Source organism: Tyto alba, unplaced genomic scaffold (assembly GCF_018691265.1).
Source record: "Tyto alba isolate M040663 unplaced genomic scaffold, T.alba_DEE_v4.0 Super-Scaffold_6, whole genome shotgun sequence".
NCBI classification, from domain to species: Eukaryota; Metazoa; Chordata; class Aves; order Strigiformes; family Tytonidae; genus Tyto; species Tyto alba.
In genome coordinates, this window is record NW_024881327.1 from 43,638,189 (window position 1) to 43,658,105 (window position 19,917).

The window sequence follows — 19,917 nt, forward strand, 5'->3', positions numbered from 1 at the left end:
TAGGAACATTGATTGAATAGATGCTCCTTTCTATCAAATAGAAATGTGAATTTACTGGAAAAGATTATCATTGCATATAATTTCTGTTAAATTAGCTCCCCCTGATTATGAGCTTTATCAGGAACAGAAAGAACCAGCAATCCTCCAGCAAATAGTTTAAATGAGTTAGCTTAAAAACTGCATTAAACTGTCCTATCTATCAAATGATGCAATCAAATTAAAAAATGATGTGCTCATAAATGAACTAGGAACAAATGTACAAAGTTGTTATGGCAACTGAAACACTGAAGTTAAAATTATGGATCCCAAATTCTTGCAAATAAAAGTAAATTAATTTCCAAGGTAATTGGAATTTCTTTCAAAAATTATTTATCACAGCATCATCTTTCATAGTTCCAACAAAATTGACTTGATGGCTTTCTAATGAAATATAATTAATCAAGGGGAAGGTTTTAGTAGCTTATGAATTGCTATCATCTTGGTATTTAACTTCTAATCATCAGTTACACTTGCTGCACTGTTCCCATTTTTTTTCATTCATATGATTTTATTGGACATACATATTTTGCACCTGAGCAATTAGATGTGATTGCTGTTATGTATTGTTTTATTGTAGTTCATACTTTTGTCTAATTCATTGAATCCTACTTAATACATGCCTTTTTTTCTTACTTTGGAAAAATAGTTCTTTTTTATTCTAGTGATACTTGGCAATACATTAAAGTGGGCTCTTTTGATGTGTCTGCAAAACCCTGTTCTCAATAGGGCAACAAGTGTTACTTCAGCAACAGCATTAATAATCATTAAGCCTTTTTTTCAGTTTGTTAAACTGGGTGCATGTAAGGTGCTGTATTCCCTAGGAAATTTATCCCAGGAATTGCAAAGCTGTATGGCTGCATTTTTCATGGGGTTTGTGGCTGTGCTGGGCCACTTCCTCAGATCTCAGGAATATTACTAAGGCCAGTGAATGGTGGAATCCATGGTGCGGTTCCTGTGCTCTGTCAGAACATGTCTTTCACTCTGTAGAATAAGAACAGCCAAAATGGAAATTAGTATTTTTTTGCAAGAGGCTGGACCAACAGGCATAAAAGTATCCACAGAAGAGACGCTTACGGTTGAAGCAGTGCTTTTGCTGTATACACATAGAGTTTGCATGTATCTTCAATATTACTCTAGTAGAATTTGCGTAATTTCTATAATTTTTATTACATTATAAGATGTGAGACTAGGCAACATCTCAAAAGTTAATATAATCTCTAGCTCTAATCCTGATGTTTCACTAATTTCTCATTCTGTGGGCAGTGAGTAGACTCACACTGAGTGAGGGAGAATAAACAACCTCAATATCTTGTAGCAGTACCATTACAGAATCACAGAATCACAAAACGGTTGGGATTGGAAGGGACCTCTGGAGGTCATCTTGTCCGACCACACTGTTCAAGCAGAGCCACCAAGAGCCAGTCACCCAGGATTCTTTCCAGACAGCTTTTGAATATCTCCAAGGATGGAGACTCCACAAGATCACTGGGCAACTTGTGCCAGTGCTTGGTCACTCTCACAGTAAAAACGTGTTTTCTGATATTCAGAAGAAACCTCCCATGTTTTGGTTTGTGCCCACTGCCTCTGGTTCTGTCACTGGGCACCACTGAAACAGCCTGGCTCTGTCTTCCTTGCACCCTCCCTCCAGGTATTTCTATACATTGACAAGATCCCCCTGGGCCTGCTCTTCTCCAGACTGAACAGCCCCAGCTCTCTCAGCCTTTCCTCATAGGTGATGCTCCAGTCCCTTCCTCACTTTCATGGCCCTTGGTTGGACTCCCTCCAGTCTGTCCATGTCTCTCTTACTGAGGACCCCAGAACTGGAACAGCAGTGTGTGGCCTCACCAGTCCTGAGGAGAAGGAATTAGAGATTTGTGCAGATGTGTCTTTTAAGTTTATTGATTCTTGTTTTTCCTCTTTTTTGCCCTTCCTCCATGTTTCTTTGAAGACAACTCTTCAATCTATAATAAAAGTCTGAAGATATTTTGTTTTACTTCTCAGCTTTACTTTTTTTCCAGAGAAAACCCCAATTCTTTCAATCTTTCTTCACTGGTTACATTTTCTAAGCAGTTTATGAGTCATCCTTGACCTTCTTCAAGTTCATTTTTAGTGGGTGTGTAAATATGCATATAACATCCAAAATTAGGCACCATATTCTTCCAGAGGCTCCACCAGTGCCAGGTTCATCAAAATAATTACCTCCATGTCTTCTGTTTGCTAGTTCTGAGTACAACCTAGAATTAGTCTTTCTTCTTTTGCAGCAACATTGCATTCTTCTTTTAATTCCCCAGAATTTCCCAAGCTTTTTCTTCATTATTTGAAAGTTATTCTCCAATTTGGTTTTGCATCTTTGTTCTGGGGGGTTGTTTTGGTTTTTGTTTTGTTTTGTTTTGGTTTTTGTTTTGTTTTGTTTTGTTTTGTTTTGTTTTGTTTTGTTTTGTTTTGTTTTGTTTTGTTTTTTTTCCTTCCCTAGGTGTACTTTTTGCAGTTGGTCTTGGAGTATTTCATCATGTTGATTTCTGAACATTACTTCCACCAGTCAGTGTCCTCTCCCTTCCTTTCGTGTTATCTGCAAAAATTTTGTGTGTTTTTTATTTGACCACATAGGTGTTCATGAAAATATGGACTGTGGACCCATCATATCTTTGTGATACATATCTCAAGATATTTTCCTGTTTGATAACTACTTTTTGAAAATGGATTCATCTCATTGGATACGTACTCCCATTCTTCATTGCAATGATTTTATCTGCACTGATGTTTTCCTTTTTACATTGAGATAATGTCAGCTAGAACTGTGTAACAGTTTTAACAAATGTCAAAATATGCTACACTTTCTCCTTTCCTTTGTCCACTAAGCCAGTTACCCTGTAAAAGAAGGAAATTACATTAGTTTGACATGATTTGATTTTGACAAATCCGTGGTGGCTGTTAGTTATCATTTTAATTATCTCTAAGGTGTTTATAACTGGATAGCTTAATATTTTTTTTGGTATCTTTGTGAATATCAAAATTAATTCTATAACTCACTGGGCTCTGTTTTGCTGGTTTATATATATAGTTGTATATGCACAAATATATATACATATATATCTGTGAGTGTGTGTGTACATATATATATGGCTGAAATGTTTCCCTTTCCATAGTCATCTGGAATCACCCTTATCCTCTGTGAGTTCTCAAAAATGATTATTAATAGTTCAGAGATTTTGTTTTATACTTTCAGAATTTCATTATTCCATTCAGCACTGAACTGAAACAACCATCTCCTTTCTCCTCCTTTCCTGACTAATATGCCTGAGGTAGCTAACATGAGTGAAGAAAACTTCATTTGTTCCATAGCAAATACTTTTCTTGAGGCAGGAGTGAAGCTTTGACAGGACTTGGCTCCTTACACTTGAACATATTTGTTGATAAATGAGCTAATAAAAGCAATGTATCCATTTTGTAAAGTTTTGTGGTGTCTAAAGAAGCATTCACTGAGGTAGATAGCTGCATAAGCACATGGTGAAGTCTGCCTTATGTTAGTACCTTGTATGGAGAAAAAAATATTTAAAAAGAAAAAAAGTACAGGTATTTAGCATGCAAAAGACACTTCATGGCTGTCAGCAAAAGCCAGTCATATTGAAGCAAGCATTGTGGAAAAAGCATGAGACCACCTAAGTAGTCACATTATTGAGTGTGTATCTACAAGTGAATAAGATTATATGGTGACAGCAGCTCTCAGGATTCAGCTGAACCAGAAAAAGGAACCAAACCTGCAGGTCTCAATGAGAAATGGGACCACACACCTATGTGCACATACAGCCAGTGGACTCAGCCAGATTTTTTAGTCTTTGTGTATTGTTTATGCTTCTGAGCCATGGGTACATTTAGAAGGAAAGAAAGGAGATGATCCAAATCCTTTAATCTCATAGCCTTACAAGAAAAAAGACATACAAACCAAATGCACATGTTTCTGTTTAATTAAGTATACTTCTGATGGTGAAGTTTCTTGTGAGCATGGATTGCTTGGTCATTATAATGTGAGCAGTATGGGCAGTAATCTATAGATATCTACATCTCTGTGCTATGGCCGAGAAGCAAAGACACCAGAAAGGAAAGGAAGAAATCACTGTACAACTTTAGTCTCTGTGGCTATTTTTCAGCCTCTTTGGCAAACTCTAGAGCTCGACATCCATCTACCAGGGAAGATGCTTAGTGCGATGATGATGCCTCTGTGTTGCAGAGAATCCACCATTTCCTCACTTCTGGTCTACCCTAGTTCCACTTTGAACCTGGTATTCAGGACAAGAGAAATGACTGTGCACAGCAAAATGCTTTTAGCAAAACTGTAGCATTCCTGCTGCGTCTGGATTTGGGCAAAACTGAAGGCAAAACAAAAGGAATGAATTAGTTTGGAGAATGCTATTAAAGCTTGGAAAATGAACTCTGTGCAGTATGAACTGCACAGAAATTGTTGGCTTTCGAATCAACCTTAAATTCTTTGGCAAGTAAGCCACATAAGCCTGTTACAAACCACAAATATATTTGACTTTTGCCCAAATAGTCTTTATCCTTTCTGATTTGTTGCTGGATGTCATATTTACCCATTTCGTTTTGGAAATAAGTATTCTGTCTGAAAATGTTGGCTGCTTTGTAAGAAAAAAGAAAAAAAAAAAAAAAAAGGGAAATTACAGTTTGTGGCTGTTTTTTGTCATACATTGGACCATCTGAAGTGAAGAGGAGACACAGCTCTTCAGCACAATGTGTAGATGCAGTGTATTCCTTAGAAATTAATACAGTTTCATGATACTGCTGTGAGTTTAAACAATAGCAAATTGCCATCTGAAATCTGTAGAAGTTAAAAAAAAAAAAAAAAGAAAACCAAAAACAAACAAACCAACAAAAAGAACTAAGGAAGTTGCATTATAAATATAAGGAATGAGTGACAGAGCTGGAAATTGAATCCAGTGATCCTGGCTTCTGCTCCCTGATCTGAGCTCCCTGTCAAAAACTGAGAGCTCTGTATGTTTCATATAACAAGGTAATGACAAAAATGTTAGGTTTCGAAAAGGTAGCATATTTCCAATTAAATTTCAGGATAGTTTTCTGGGGAAAAAAAAAATCTCTAATCTATGAACTACATTTCTTCATTGTTAAGTTTCCTAGACAGCTGGCAAATGTTTTCTAACTAGAAACGCTGTATATGAAGAGTAATAAAAATAAAAATATCTAGGGAACTTATAGTAGGGAACCATGACTGTGGAAAGGAAAAGATAGAACTGAAAATTTGAATCTACAATGTATAGTATTTCTTTGCAATAAGATTTTACTTTTGATCCTTTTGTTCAGAGTCTTTGGGCATATTAGTTACCGTTCAGACTGGGAACTGGTGAAGGTGGACTTCAGACCATCCTTCCCCAGGGAGTGCACGGATGATGACTATGAGTCTTGGGAGCTCACAAATCTACAGGTATTCACAGTCTTATGTTAACTGACACAACTTTTCTGTAGCTTTCAAATTAATGTAAAACTGTGTGCTAGGAAGATGCTTTCAAATTGAATTTGGATGCTACATCCCCAGCTTTGATCTCCTTATGTTGGTATTTGCTGATTTTACAATAGTTTAAAATGGGAGAGGATTCTGTGTTCCATTTGGTTGTGTGATTTGTGTCTTGGGAAAGGCGGAAGTACATCTGGTGGTATGCTGTAATAATAGGTGGTCCTGCTGGATTATGAAGCATATACCATAAACTAAAGTGTGTAATATTGATTGAAACAATTTCAACATGCAGTCATGTGTTCTGCCAACTTCCTGACCACATACAGTACTCATATATAAATTGCCATAAGTAAAGCCCATTCCAGAAGTAATTTAGGATCTCAGTGGACCAATCATGTAATGGAGTCCAGTTGTTTTAGACAATCCCATTTCTGCACTAATGCATTAAGGCTGTGTTAATCTGGCTGCTCTGGCCAAATCCAATTTTGGGAAGCTACATACTCTATACAATGTATTGATTAAAGAGACCAATGTGAGGCAGTTTTTTACATTAAAGGGAATATGTCATATTTATTCATAATCATTCTGATTATTATGTTTTGCTTCTTCCAGTACATTTGTTCTCTCACTCTCTGCAGAGTTATTTGTGGGGTTTTTTTCCTATTACTCTGTGTTACTGAAGCTCTACGGCTCTCATTTACTAGTTCTCATGCCTAATTTTACACTTATTGTTTGGGAATGCTGTGTATTTACAAATAATATTATGCAGATCTGAGCCTAAAGAGTAACAGTACCTTGGGATATTGGCATTGAAATGTCTTTCAGAAATTAGAAACTACTAACATGACTTTGAAAGTACTTGCAGCTGCCCAATTACCAATGGAGTGTATTCATATAGTCTTCATCCTACCTGTGTCCACATGGTTGGTGCTTCATGTTGACTGCCGACATGAGACATGGTATTTCACGTAGAACTTCATCCAATCTACATCCACACTGAATTTTTAAATGGCCAGTTTTAGGGTTGTGCCTAGATTGTGTAAACATGAAACATGGGTTAAATTGAGGTTGAATTTTCATGTACATCTTTGGATTTGTGCCCTGAAATATAGCATATACTGCAACTCTGTAATGGCCCGTTAGTGGATAGCAGTGGATATGAGAACTTTCTATACCTATACATTTGAATATGAGAGAGTTGATAGAAGGTTACAGTCTTGGCAGCAAGACCAGCCTTTCTCAGGACAATATAAGGTCACATCTGTGTGATGTAGGTTATGCTGTGCAATAAATCCAGTGCTTTGATGTTCAGGGGGATCGTTGCATCATGGGCCAGCAGAGGAGCTTTCGAAAGAGGAAGATTTCATCATGGTGCATTAAAGGGAGGAGTTTCACATCAGCTCTCACATCCAAAGTTTGTGAATGTGTGAACTCTGATTTCTTATGGTGAGTATGTCTGTGAAACTTTAGATTTATTCATAGTAAATAGTTACTTAGAGTTTCAGATGGGTTTATTTTCCTCCTTTTGCTCCTCTCCCCACAGAGCTGTGTATAAACAAATAGGCAACCCTTTCTATTTACCTATGAAGAAAAAAACAAAACAAAACAAACAAATAAACAAAAAAAAACCCAAACAAACAGGAAAAAAAAAAAAAAAAAGAAATGTGTTAGTTTCAGTGGCAAAGAAAACCTTTTAAAAACCTAAGCTATCAAGAGAGTTAATTTGCAGAACTGACAAAGTAATTACAAACAGTTTTTCCCCCAAGAGTACTCAACTCCTGTTGAAATTAGACTTAGCACAAAACTGGTTTCATCAGCTTGTATCTTCAGCTGGTAGAATAATACTAAAAAAAAATTCTTTTTATTCTTAAAATGTAGTCTCATCTACCCCAAATTAGACTGCTGAATGAAGTGGGTATAGTAACACACTTGATGTTGATGTTTTTCAGTGATTATGGGTTTGAGCGCTCTGCACCTCTGAAGTCAGAGTCTAGCAAATGCTTTGCTGACTTTTGGTTTAACCCAGAAGCGCCTCCTGAGGACTGCGTGCTGGGGCAGGCATACACCGGCAGCACTGGGTAAGATGATTTTGCGTCCAACTGGCTTGCAGAGGCTTCCAAACAGGAGAACATTCTGACCAAATGCTACAAAAGTGGTTTGAAGGAACTGTAAATAAGGCAAAATAAAAACTGGGAAATGTCAAAGTTCTGACTCTAACTTAGAACATGTGCAGAAGCTTCCTACAGACTAATGAAAGAGAAATGCAATTTTATGTGTTCACAGCAGTTCAAAAACTAATCCATTTGAGAATAGGGAGATCTGTCTTGTTCTCAGTATTTTTTTAATAATTATTTTGTAACATTTCATAGCCATTTTTACACTTCTGATAGGAACGTCCATTCAGAGCCTTTTCTTTTAGTCCATTGCTTGGGTTCAGAATCATTTTCAGTTTGATTCCAATGAATTATTCTGAGGAGACAGTAACATCTCACAGAACTTCCCAGTCTCTCACTTCCAGCACGGATAAGGAGTTCTGTGGAGAATAGATTATTTTCCTGACCATATGGGACACAGAATCAAAGGAAAGCACTAGTAATTGTAAACAATACTGCATAGAATATACATTACAATATAGTCTGACGTCTGTGCTGAGAATAACTTGCAGCTGGCATCTATTCTGGCTTATCATAACATCATCTCTGTTGGCTGTGGAGATGAGAACCAAATGATGAAATGTCAAATCTGGCAATAGAATCACAGTCTCTGTGTATATTTGCCTTACCAAGGAAAATGATGCCTTTTGGGCTGTGGCTGACAGCTGTGATATACAGAATAGGAATCCAAAAGAGTGAAATCTGACACCGATTTTTAAAGGATGTTTAAAAATAACATACCTGAGTGAAACTGATCTGTAAATAATTACTGTACACATCCAAGTATTTAATTATGTGGTCTTTAAAAGTGTTAGGCTTTTCACTCTTTTATACTGTTATGTTAAGTAAATGCTTTAAATATTTTAAGAGATGTGTAGATTTGAGAGCAGCAGTTAAGCAATCCATTCTGGGTTAATGCAGAAGCTGCTTAGTCTAATTTCTTCCTGTTCTTTGGGGTTTGAACTAAGACCTCTAGAGGACTGAAGACTGTTGAATGCTAGCAAAGGGTATGGCAGAGAGGACAATACACTATCTAGTTCCTGGAGGGATGGTCAGGTATGTTTCTAAATTTGAAAAGGCAGACTCTTGCAATGCATACAAGTGAAATCCACATCATGCTCCACATCATTTCTTCAGCAGGTTTTACTTAGTAAAGGCAATGTCCTTCATCAGAGTACTTGCATTGTGAGTTGGTTTTGATCATCTGAAATCTTGTCTGTGAACCCAAGGAATATTCATTAGCTACCATCACACATTCACTGCCTCTGATGGCATTCTCCTGCTTGCCTCTGATTCACTATACTCACTGCTTACTGGTTTTGCAGGTACAGAAAAGTTGTTTCTAATGTGTGTGAAGGTGGCGTAGACCTGCAGCAGAACTTAGCACAGCATATGTGTCCACTGATTGCTCCCAAAGGACTTCATATCAGCATCAGAGAAGAAAGCCTGACTGTTAAGCCTGGGGAAGACATCACCTTCATCATCAGACAAGAGCAGGTAGTAATGAACATTTGCTTTAGGAAAGCTTCCTCTCTGTTTTTAGGGTTCATTTTGCTCTTACTTGCTTTGCTGCTGACTGAAGATTAATTTGTGCTTGAGATGAAGATGAATGACTCTCTAAATATTGAAACTTCTGTTTTCAAATGAATCAAACAATCCCGTAAATTCAGTGAACCACCAAGTTGTTCCCCACAGAATGGGATTTGTCTCCTCAGCAGCATAGCCAGTCATTATTCCTTAAAGTCAGTGACTTCTTGGAACATCAAAGGAACTAAATTATGAAAGTCTCCTTGGACTGAAAATTTCAACTGCTGTGTCAGAGAAGAACAGAAATGCAGAGAACATTTAATATTCTGGTTTAAGTGTTTTTGAGAGTCTGCCTTTCAGAAAGGAATGAGGCAAAGCTTTGCAAAAATAAGCAAATAGCACAGCATAAGAACATTTATTATATATTAGTTGTATTGCCAAAGGTATGGGGTTTTTTTCTGCTTATTGAGAGAGATAGTGCCCTGAGGCCCTGACCAACAGCAGTGAGTAACTTTTGGATTATTTGTTTGCCATGGGTATGTTTCCTAATGCTTGGTTTTTAGCATTAGGCTATAACTGCTGTGCTCAGGTTACCAGAGTATTGTACTTCCTGGTTAACCCCACTGATTTACAAGAACTTGAAGAAGTTCACAGATTTTGGCAAACCTGTGCAATATAAATCAGGTGCTTGGGATTTATTTCTGTAATGGAATCAAGAAGGCTACATGCAGAACACAGGGCTGCTTAACACTTCGCAGGATCTGCACCCCAATGCTTGCAGTGCCCCAACAGTTTGTGTGTCAAGTTATGCTGCCTTCTCTTTTCATAATTTGTTTAGAAATGTTTATTGTAAAAATAGAGCATTCGGTTGCAGTTTGGACTCCAATGATTTTTATTGGCAGTTTGACTTTTCTTTCCTACTGAAGCTTTCAGGAATCTCTGTGGCAATACATAGAACATTTAAAACTATTCAAAAATCTTCATAAGTGAGGGATCTTGAAGGGAATCCCGTGCTGTGTTTTCTGATGAAATCTTTGCTCAGGACATCGAAGCGGAATGCAGATTTAGAAGAAATGTAGCGTTTTGCTGCCCCCTATGGCTAAAAATAATGTTTATACTCAAATGTCCTGACTGTTGCTTAGGGTTTAATGTATACAACAAAGTCTAATGAAAATTCATAACAATTACTGAGTTTAAGAAATAGCTCTGATAGGGTAAACCAAAACATACCACTTTCTGTGCTGAACAAAAATAATTTCCTAGTTTATGTGAATGCATGTTATTAGGTGCAGGAATGCCAGACATCAAGGAGTAAGGAAAGCAGGCTTCAGATATGTTTGGGCAGTTTGCAAGTGACATATAGAAATAATAATAGTTTATAATTATCATTATTTTTTTCCCAAATTCTGTTGGCTGAATGTATGAATAAATAATGTCATGACAGTCATCTATTTTACATGGAAGTAGAAGCCCCAATTCCTTTCGTACTTACCTGCATTTTTCTTATGTGACTCTTCTGTTATCTGTCCACTGGCCTCTGTCTTTCCTGGTCAGGGAAACAAGTACCTTGGTGTTTTGAAGACAACACTCTTATCTTTACACTAGGGAAGTTGTTAGAATAAAACATTAAGAGAAGCTTGCATCTACTGGCGTTCAACACTGTTTTCTGTCTCACCTGGAAAAAAACATGCATGTATATTTGTTAGCATAAGGAAGAGCGAACAAGAACTGTTTGCAAGCTAATGTCATCTAAAGAGATTCCACTTACTGGCACACTGCTGGCAAAAAGACATCTCTTTTGCTTTAAATTTTAATAACGTATTATCTCCTCTGCTAAATTCTACCCATCTGTTGTCAAAAGAAAGATGTTATTTGGAAAAAAAATATTCACAGTGAAGAAGCTTTCAAGGTCCTTTATGTGTGTTGAAATATGGTGTTTATGTATTTGATAACCCCACAGGTTCCTTATTATGGGTAATCTTTTACATTATAAGTAATGCTCTTTCATCTGATAAAACATGGAAGAAAATCAACCAAACTGCAGAATAATAAAAAGAGGAAATAATAGTACGTTTTCCTTTGTTGCCTCTTTTGATTTTACATTAGTGCTGCCTTTTGGGATTAGATTTTGATATAAACCTATTTCAGCGAGTGGCTTATGGGGAAGTGATTTTTGAATACTTTGATGAGTGTCAATCTTTCTCTGCTCTGATGGCCATTCAGGTCACCTGATTAGCATATGGATGTATATGTTTCTTTCTTAGAGGTAATGAAGATTTTTATACCAACACTCTGTTTTTACAATACAGAGGATTTTCTACCAAGCCTGGCCCTGAAACCTATTTTAATGGCATGACTGTTATGGCCATGTACCATGTCAAGAGAACAGTGTCATATTGCTGAAGACAAAAGAAGCAGGCCAACTCACTAAGGCAGTGCTCCCAGTAGTATTGAGAAAGTATTGATGCTCATGGCTAAAATTAATTTTTCTTTGACTCCATCCCCATTGCCAATCCACATAGCACAGGCGTGACTTCTCTCCTGGGCAGCCACACTGTGACAATATGAGTGATGGGCATATGTTTATCCTCTGACAGTAGTATCAGTCTTGCAGTATTGTAGGCCTGAGTTTGGGAAGACAGTGTCATTTAAAAGAACACTTAGCAGAAGTGCAATGAATTATAAATTCTGTGAGATGTTTGACATGACATAATTATTTGGCTGGACATTTTAACCCTTTCCCAAACTCAGCTCAATAATCTGCTTCATTAAACATGCATCTAATTTTGCAGTAGAGCGTGTTAGTTCTAGACTTGCTGGTAGCTCTATATAAAACAGTACAACTGTTTGCGAAGATCCCAGCTTGGATCTTGAAGGCCATATGGCTGACACTCAGAGGGTATGGTTAGAAGGTGCTGTGAAGAAGGTCTAAATCAACTAATTTTACTTTATAATTGCATAAGGTAGAGGTTCACTGGATGAGTGGCAATTCACTAGAATAACAATATTCAGTTGTTTGAAATCATATGAGCATCACTCCAGAACTTGGGGCTGCCCAGCACCATTCATTCTGTTAGTTTATGTCCTGCTGTGTTGAGACAAGAGTGATGGTTTCTGTGTCATACAACTTGGCTAGTAGTCTGGGGTTTCTTATCTTAAGGTAACACCTTAATGTGGAAATTTTGGTTGTTATCTCTGTTAATGCACACAACATCTGTTTCACTAAAATCTTTGCCATGGGTGTAGTGGTTTTACTGCAACTATTGCAATTGAGTCAAAATATCTGGCTGGGGCTGCAAATGCTGTTGTGATTCAGGAAATGGTTATAATCATGTGTTCTGTCTATTTCAGTTCTGTCCATTTAAAATATTTTTGGTATATTTTCCTTTTAGGGTGATACATTGAATACCAAGTACCAGGTAGATCTTGGAGATGGCTTTAAGGCAATATATGTGAACCTTACGATGACTGGAGAACCCATCCGTCACCGCTATGAGAATCCTGGGATTTACCGTGTCTCCGTGAAGGCTGAGAATGTGGCTGGGCATGATGAGGCTGTGGTATTCATCCAAGTCAACTGTAAATCAACTTCCTTGTTTTCTCACTTTTGCTGCTATGTAAAAGTGTCATGACAGCTATGAAGTAGTAAAGAAAAGTACTAGTCACGATTAGGAAAAATGCATATTTTTCCAATAACGTCACACAGTCTTGCAGTGATGTCTGGTTTTAATGCAGAGACTTGTAAATCTAATGTATTAGGAGGTCAGAGTTAGTTTTGCTTGGAGTTGGAAGAAGGATGGTGTATTAAGCTTTTAAATAGCAAGCATACCTCAGTTCAAATCTCAGGTTTGATCCATCTTCCTGACTCAAGACCTCATTGGCAGACTTAGCAGCTAAAATTTAACACGTCGAGCTGTGTCTTTTTAGGAGCTTCTAGTTGCTGTGTGAAGCAAGTGAACAGATGTATTGAGATATGTATGAGCGTTTGTATGATTTTAAAAAGAATCAAAATCTCAGGGTTTCTAAAAGTCAGGCTACTTATTAAAGTACTAGAATCTAGATTTGAGGTAGTTAATTCTCACAAAGTTTCAAAGTGGCACTTAGGTATAACTTTATGTTGGCAGGTAGTATTACTTGACTTCTCTCCCTCTCCATAATTAAGACCTAAAAAAACCCATCAAATAGATTTAAAAGAAAAGAATAGCATGTCACAGGAAATATCATGCACCATCATGCAAGCTTAATGTACCTCTGTCATCTCATAATTGAAAAGAAGGAAACTCATAACTGGAACTGAATTTTCCTCTTCCTTCAAGATTCAAGACAACTATTGCTTTGCCTGTTTTCAGATGTGTCAAAAATTCAGACAAGTAACATCAAAAGAAAAGATAGTCATCTTGCATTCTCCAGGTGTCTGTTTCCATCTGCTGAGAGTGGTGTGTCTTCCATCCTAATCCCAAACCAATGGAAATCGCTGGAGTTACATTCAAGGCTATGCACAGATCCACGTGCTTTATGTCAGCCTGTCTAGTGACTGCTTATATTTATGTATTTTACTAGTCAGCGTCCTTGAGTCCAGAGTTTCCAGTTCTGCTTTGATTAGCAGATAGAGTCCAAACCATTAATGCTAATGGCCAATCTCCTATTAAAATCATATGGAAAGGATCAGAATTGAATTCTCCACCCCAGTTTCATTATCTCCTTCTATGTTGTGTTTTTGTTTTTTAAGCCATTTGACAACTCCAGGGAGCTCAGATAAATTAGATAGGACTTCCATGTTACTTTTAGAAGCTCATAGTTACTGAGAAGTAGATTAAGCCCAGGAACAGTAGATCTGTACAGGCAACAAAGAGCAAAATCTCTGTGTAACATCCTTCTCTCTCGGGAGAACAATTTCTTACCGTTCAGAGAATGACAAGCAGTAGCAAGCCCTGATGGAAAGCTGAACAACCACTTTCTCAAAATGTGCTTCTGGTGTGGCCTACATCAGGGTAAGCAATAAAAATAAAAGATGGTGATTGTGTTTTATGCAGTGGATTTACAAATTGCAGAAGCTGGAGGTATTTTTCACAAATGAAATGACTGGTGCATTAAGAGGACTTTGGTGCCAAAGTGCAGAGGCAGCAGAGCACTGAAAGCAGACGTGGTCTGTTCCTGAGCTTGTCTGTGGATGTCGCATGTGGTCTAGAAGGCTCATGGAAGCATGTTACTCAGCCCGCTTGAATAAATGTTTTCTATGTGATTTACTCTGTTTAATTTTTTTTTAAGTGAATTGTAAGGTTTGAGGAAATTAGCTGGCACTAACTAAACTTCTATTTCTACATTAAAGAGAAACACTAGTAACGTTCAGGGACATTTTTCACTGTGGAATACCATGAAAGCAGAAACATCCATAGAGACTGTTTTCAATCTATCTCCATTTGGTGTATTCCCAGAGAAGTTTTTCAGGAGCAAATTGTAAAGGGAGTATTTTTTATTCCTGCTAAGTTCTGTTGCTATGGGACACCCTGTAATGCAGGCCAATTATATGAATTTGACCTTGTCATCCAGATTACACTTTCTGATCCAGATCACACAATCTACAACTTGTCAGTGAACTGTAAGAGAAATTAGAGCAAGTCTCATAGTATAAATGTGAATAGGTAACTCAGAATAAAAAGAACTGAAGAATTAGTTAAACATTTCCTTTATCATGAAACCATAATCTCTATAGTGAGTGAATAATCAGGGAGCTTTGGAAACTACTGAAATTATAGCTTTGTTAAACAGAAATTGTTTAAGTCAACTTCATTCCTTGTTGTACACACTGACGGGTGCTATGAAGCTTCTTAAAATGCATTATGAAATTGTGTGACTGAGACAAGCAGAAGGACTCACAGTAATTATTTTTAGCTCTTTAATCTATAGGAATGGCAAACTTGAAATAACAGTTACCATTCCAGTACCAAAAAACTTCTCTAAAACTTTGGAAAAGGAAAGTAACCTTCTTCAGGAGAAAACTCATACCTTAATATGATCAGTTTCCTCTGGGAAAATTAAAATTTATGGCAAGATAAAAACAGTGATGCAGGTCCCTCCAGACTTCTTTAATTTCTGTCATCAAAAGGAAAATCTATTTATAGGAGAAACAAATATAGTGGAATTCCTACAATTTCTGAATTTTCCTCAAGACACCAGCAAAAGGATAGCGTTTTAACTCTGTTTCAGCAAAGAAGCTAGTGAAGAAACCATTTGTTCAAAATCCAACATGTCTTGAATTCATGTAGGTGGTTAAAGAGTCATCGGAGAAAACACGGAATGAAAGTGTTTTGGATGAAGCAGCCCACAGACTGGTTAAAGTGAGGCGGAAAAGGAGGGTGTGCACAGCTCAGACAGCTTGCTCTCAGAGTTCAGTTTAGTGAAAGTGATTTAGAAGTGAACAGGCAATGATTCAGTTAATGAAAGAGAGTAGGAGAAAGACATTGGACTGGTGTTAATTACCTTTAAGTTTGAACTGAGATGAAAGACCTCTGAATGAGTTAAAAGATAATTAGAATGGAACAAAAATAGATGGGTTAGTATTCATTCTGTGTGACAAATGCATGTTGGACCATACAGTGGTTTGGTATTCTGGATAGATGGTGCAGCTGAAGCTAAGAAATTCTAGTTATCACATTATACTATTATAAAGCTTTTACCTCCAGACATTCTGAGAAAGATACACTCAGAAACCTGCAAGGGAAAGATTTTCTTTTAATAAAGTTGTTGTAATATGAAGCAAAATGCAACATTAAGAAGCAGATAAAATCATTGTAGTGATGCATTTACTCTATACAAATAATAATGTTTACAGTCTTCGTAGGCAAAAGTTCAGAAAGGAATAAACTTACTCTAAGGCACATTTTGGAGTACAGAGATTATCTATTTTGATTTGCAAAGAAATGCTCCCCTGATGTCCACATCTATTTTAAAACATGCATTAATGAGATTTTATGTGTGGTGTGAGCCTAAGAGCTAATATTTTATAATGAAAATGAGTAGTCAGCAACATTATTTTTCAGTTTTCTGCTTTTCACTTAGCAGTTTGAGATTTGTTAGATTTCTACTAATTTGAACTTTTATTACTTAAAAAAAAAAAAAAAAAAAAAAAAAAGAGCTGATTGCCTTTTCCATATTTTAACAAGGATATTTGCTTATGTCTTCTAGACTTGGACGTGGACCAAAAAAAAAGTGCATCAGAGGTGCATTTTGTTGATCCGTCTCATTGCTCTAGGATTTTGCTTGAGTTTTTTGTTTGGTTGATCGTTTTGGTTGGTTGGTTGGTTGTTGTTGTTGTTGAAATTAGGTCCTTCCAATGATGCCTGTAGCTTTCAACACAGATGTAAAAGCAGGAGGGAGGGAAAAATCAATTCAGAATGTTATGATGTGCAGGTGAGAGGCTTTTGGGGAAAGTGGCATTAATGAATCGATGGATTATTGTTCAATGGTATTTTGGGAACTTTGTTCAGCTCCACTGCAGGCTTTAAATTTAGAAGTGGTTCCAGTCATTGGGAGAAACCAGGAGGTGAACCTGACAGCCATCATACTGCCTAAGAACCCTAATTTGACTGTCTTCTACTGGTGGATAGGAAACAATTTTCAGGTAGATGAATGGTTTTCACTGAGATTATTTTCAATCTCTTTCCAATAAAAGTAGAGGGACACCTTTGACTTTAATGGAAATGCTACCATGTTGCATGACTTCTTTTAGACTATCTTTCATGCCAGATATCCAGTTATGTCTGGTGACAAGTGGTATTTAACTTCCCCTGTTTTATCACATACATTTAAGATATTAATTTCCCTTTATTGCTACTTATGTGGAAATGGAAATTTCTTATATAGAATTGGTTTGAATTGCTAAACTATTTTCTTTGGGGTGGGGAAACAACAATTTATTCTATTTCATTATGTGTGAAAAAAAACTTGTAGAGGGGGTGCATTTGGGATCATGGCATTGGTGAAAGGTGAAACTTGGATTTATGTACTTCCATGTTGATAATGTGAATGCTGTAAATTTAAGTGCTGTACAGAAATATATATATTCACTGTATAGATAAATATTTTCTGTAGGTCTAAAACTGATATATCAAAAATAACTGGGATATCTAGAAAGATATCAAAACAATGAGAGCACTGAAACAATCTAGTGATGTTAATTTGGGGATAGAAATTCTAGATAAACATAACCTAGAGCAATAAATATCCAAGTATTTCTATTGGCAGTATTTCTTGTCTAGCTGAGTTAATTTCGTTCAAGGTAATTCTTTCAATAACAGATGAATAAAATATTTTCTTTATGAGGCAGACCAAGAGTGACAGAGGAATGCTTCAGATAAGTGCAATGAACTTTCTTCTTGTAAATGTGCTGTCTACCATAATCCCAGTCTGTATCTGCTCATTATTATTGACCTTGGCATTGCTAGACGAGGTACTGCAGGTTGATGTACTGTTCTGAAGCGTTTTGTAATTCATATGGGTGTGGTCAAGGCACAAAGTATCTCAGCTCCACCGCAGAGCTGTACGGTGGACTAGTTTACTTCCATGACTCATACTCTAAATTGACAGAATTAATCCTGTTGACCCTGACATACCCTACATTTTTTGAGGCAGATGAGTCCCTACATATGATCTTGTCGAGATTGTCGAGCCTGCCTCAAAATCTATTTATTTCAACAGGGTCTGAATGAAAACACAGTATTCTAACAATTATTCAAAAAGAAATATTTGTCACATCTGTCAGCTATTCTGCTTATAAAGGATCCATTTAGGGAAAGAAACATCCTGTATTGAAAATTATACTTGAACAATTTAATAAAATGTTTCTTAATTGAGTAACTGATGTGAATTTTTGCTAATATTTTTAATTACAATGTCTTCAGACACTATTCTCATGGTTCTTGCTGAAATTCTATTTTCAACTTTTTTTTTTTTTTAAAAAAAAGCCACTCCTTACATTGGAGAGTTTTCTGGTGACAAAATTTACTGAGACAGGTGACGTCAGAGTTACAGTGCAAGCTTCCTGTGGGAGTTCCATGCTTCAGGACTCAAAAGTTGTCCATGTTTTTGGTGAGACATTGCTCTTATTTTTTTCTTTCATATGTACTTGTTTCTTATACCTCTTAAAGCAGCCTTGACAAGAGTGAACCTGTTGTAAAATTATATCTAATGCCACATTTAATTCTTAAAACAAGAGGGGTGAACTGTCACTAGGTAACTCCGTGAAGTTGAACAGTGTAGTTGTATGGAAAGGTTTAGTCTGAAATGTTCTGTTGCCTTTGCTTATTTTAAATGTTACTGTGGTTCCCAAATGCTATATGTAGCAATAGTGTTTAAGTAGTATTTTGATCTATGACTAGAAAGTTTCTTAGAATTTCTAAATAGTTTAAATACATCTGGAAGAAAAAAAAAAAAGAAAAAGAAAATTTAGTTGTATATATGCTCTCAGCATTAAAATCAATGTGAAATAATTGCCTTTTATCACAATATATCATTCTTCCGTTGATGTTTATTTGAGAGTTTGGATTGAGTATAGCTCCGCTGTAATTATTTAATAACCATTCAGCTCTTGTTTCACATTGTGCCCTGGTGTGTTTTGTTGTGTCTTATAATGTGATGACAAGGCATAATATCCTGTGAAAAATGTAGGGCCCACAAATTATTTACATTTGTATTTATGCTGTCATGTGTGGGAATTGAGATAAGTGGAAAAGCTTCTTTTTAATGCAGAGCTAAGAGCCTTCGGATGTCATGAAATACACAATACATCTCTGTTGTCTGAAGAAGATTCTGTTATTTTTGCTTTTAGTATACTTATTTACTTAAAATAATGATAAAACCCACACATGTTAAATGGAGTTTTTATGAACCTTCTCCTTTCCTAAGATAAATAGATTTAATGTTTATGCTACCACTTGTAATTACATCCACTTTTTTAGATATCTTTAGAAGTATAACCCTCTTAAATGTGACTAGATCAATGACTTTTGCTTTCCAACACTCCTGCTCTTAGTGCTGGCCAATCCTGATACCAAGAGCAAGAAAGTACTGGCCATGAGGGAAATACAGAAACCTTTGGAAAAGTAAAACACATTGAAATACAATTCTCTTGGAGGTGTTGGGGAAACCAGGTTTGACTCATGCATTCCAGAGGATCTCTTTCTCTGCTTTGCATTAAGTTCCCCAAGTGTTCTTCCAAGGAGCCTTTATGGAGAAAAGGAAGATTGTAGAGACAGTTTACTGAGGAATGGCCCGTTTCCAATATTTCAGATATTTTCCACAATATCCAGAGAAATATTGTGAGTGTACCTTGTTTTTATTTTTTTCAAAGAGGGCAGTAGTTAGCCTTCATCAAATAATTTCTGTTCTTATTTTCGTAGCTAGTTTATGGAGTATGTAAAGTATTCATTTTACATGAAAAACAGGAATATGTAATGGGCAAACCCCATGTGTTTATGTTTCAATGAGAATAAAATCCATTGGCGCATTCCCATTACAAATAAAACAAACCAACCACTTCAGTGTAGCATATAGTCCTAAGGAAAAAAATATTGGGAAGGTTATGACTCCAGAGCATGTATGTAAATCTGCTTTGTTAATTTTTTCCTTCCTACTGTTTTATCCTTAAGCAAAAATTTGATTGTGCTGATGAAAATACAGAAAGAAATAGACTGTCTGACAGGAGTGTACTCTTGC

At 36.5% G+C, this 19,917-nt stretch overlaps 1 protein-coding gene across 5 annotated transcripts in view; it reads left to right on the plus strand.

Moving 5' to 3' along the window:
• Nucleotides 1–19,917, plus strand: part of SORCS2 (sortilin related VPS10 domain containing receptor 2) — a 564,009-nt gene that overhangs the window by 513,379 nt on the left and 30,713 nt on the right. For all 5 annotated transcript variants that reach the window (XM_042807690.1, XM_042807689.1, XM_042807691.1 and 2 more), the window contains exons 15-21: nucleotides 5,374–5,494; nucleotides 6,837–6,970; nucleotides 7,474–7,602; nucleotides 9,003–9,174; nucleotides 12,597–12,783; nucleotides 16,692–16,825; nucleotides 18,168–18,291. In XM_042807690.1, coding sequence (XP_042663624.1) covers nucleotides 5,374–5,494; nucleotides 6,837–6,970; nucleotides 7,474–7,602; nucleotides 9,003–9,174; nucleotides 12,597–12,783; nucleotides 16,692–16,825; nucleotides 18,168–18,291 — 1,001 coding nt within the window. The remainder of the gene's footprint in view (nucleotides 1–5,373; nucleotides 5,495–6,836; nucleotides 6,971–7,473; nucleotides 7,603–9,002; nucleotides 9,175–12,596; nucleotides 12,784–16,691; nucleotides 16,826–18,167; nucleotides 18,292–19,917) is intronic.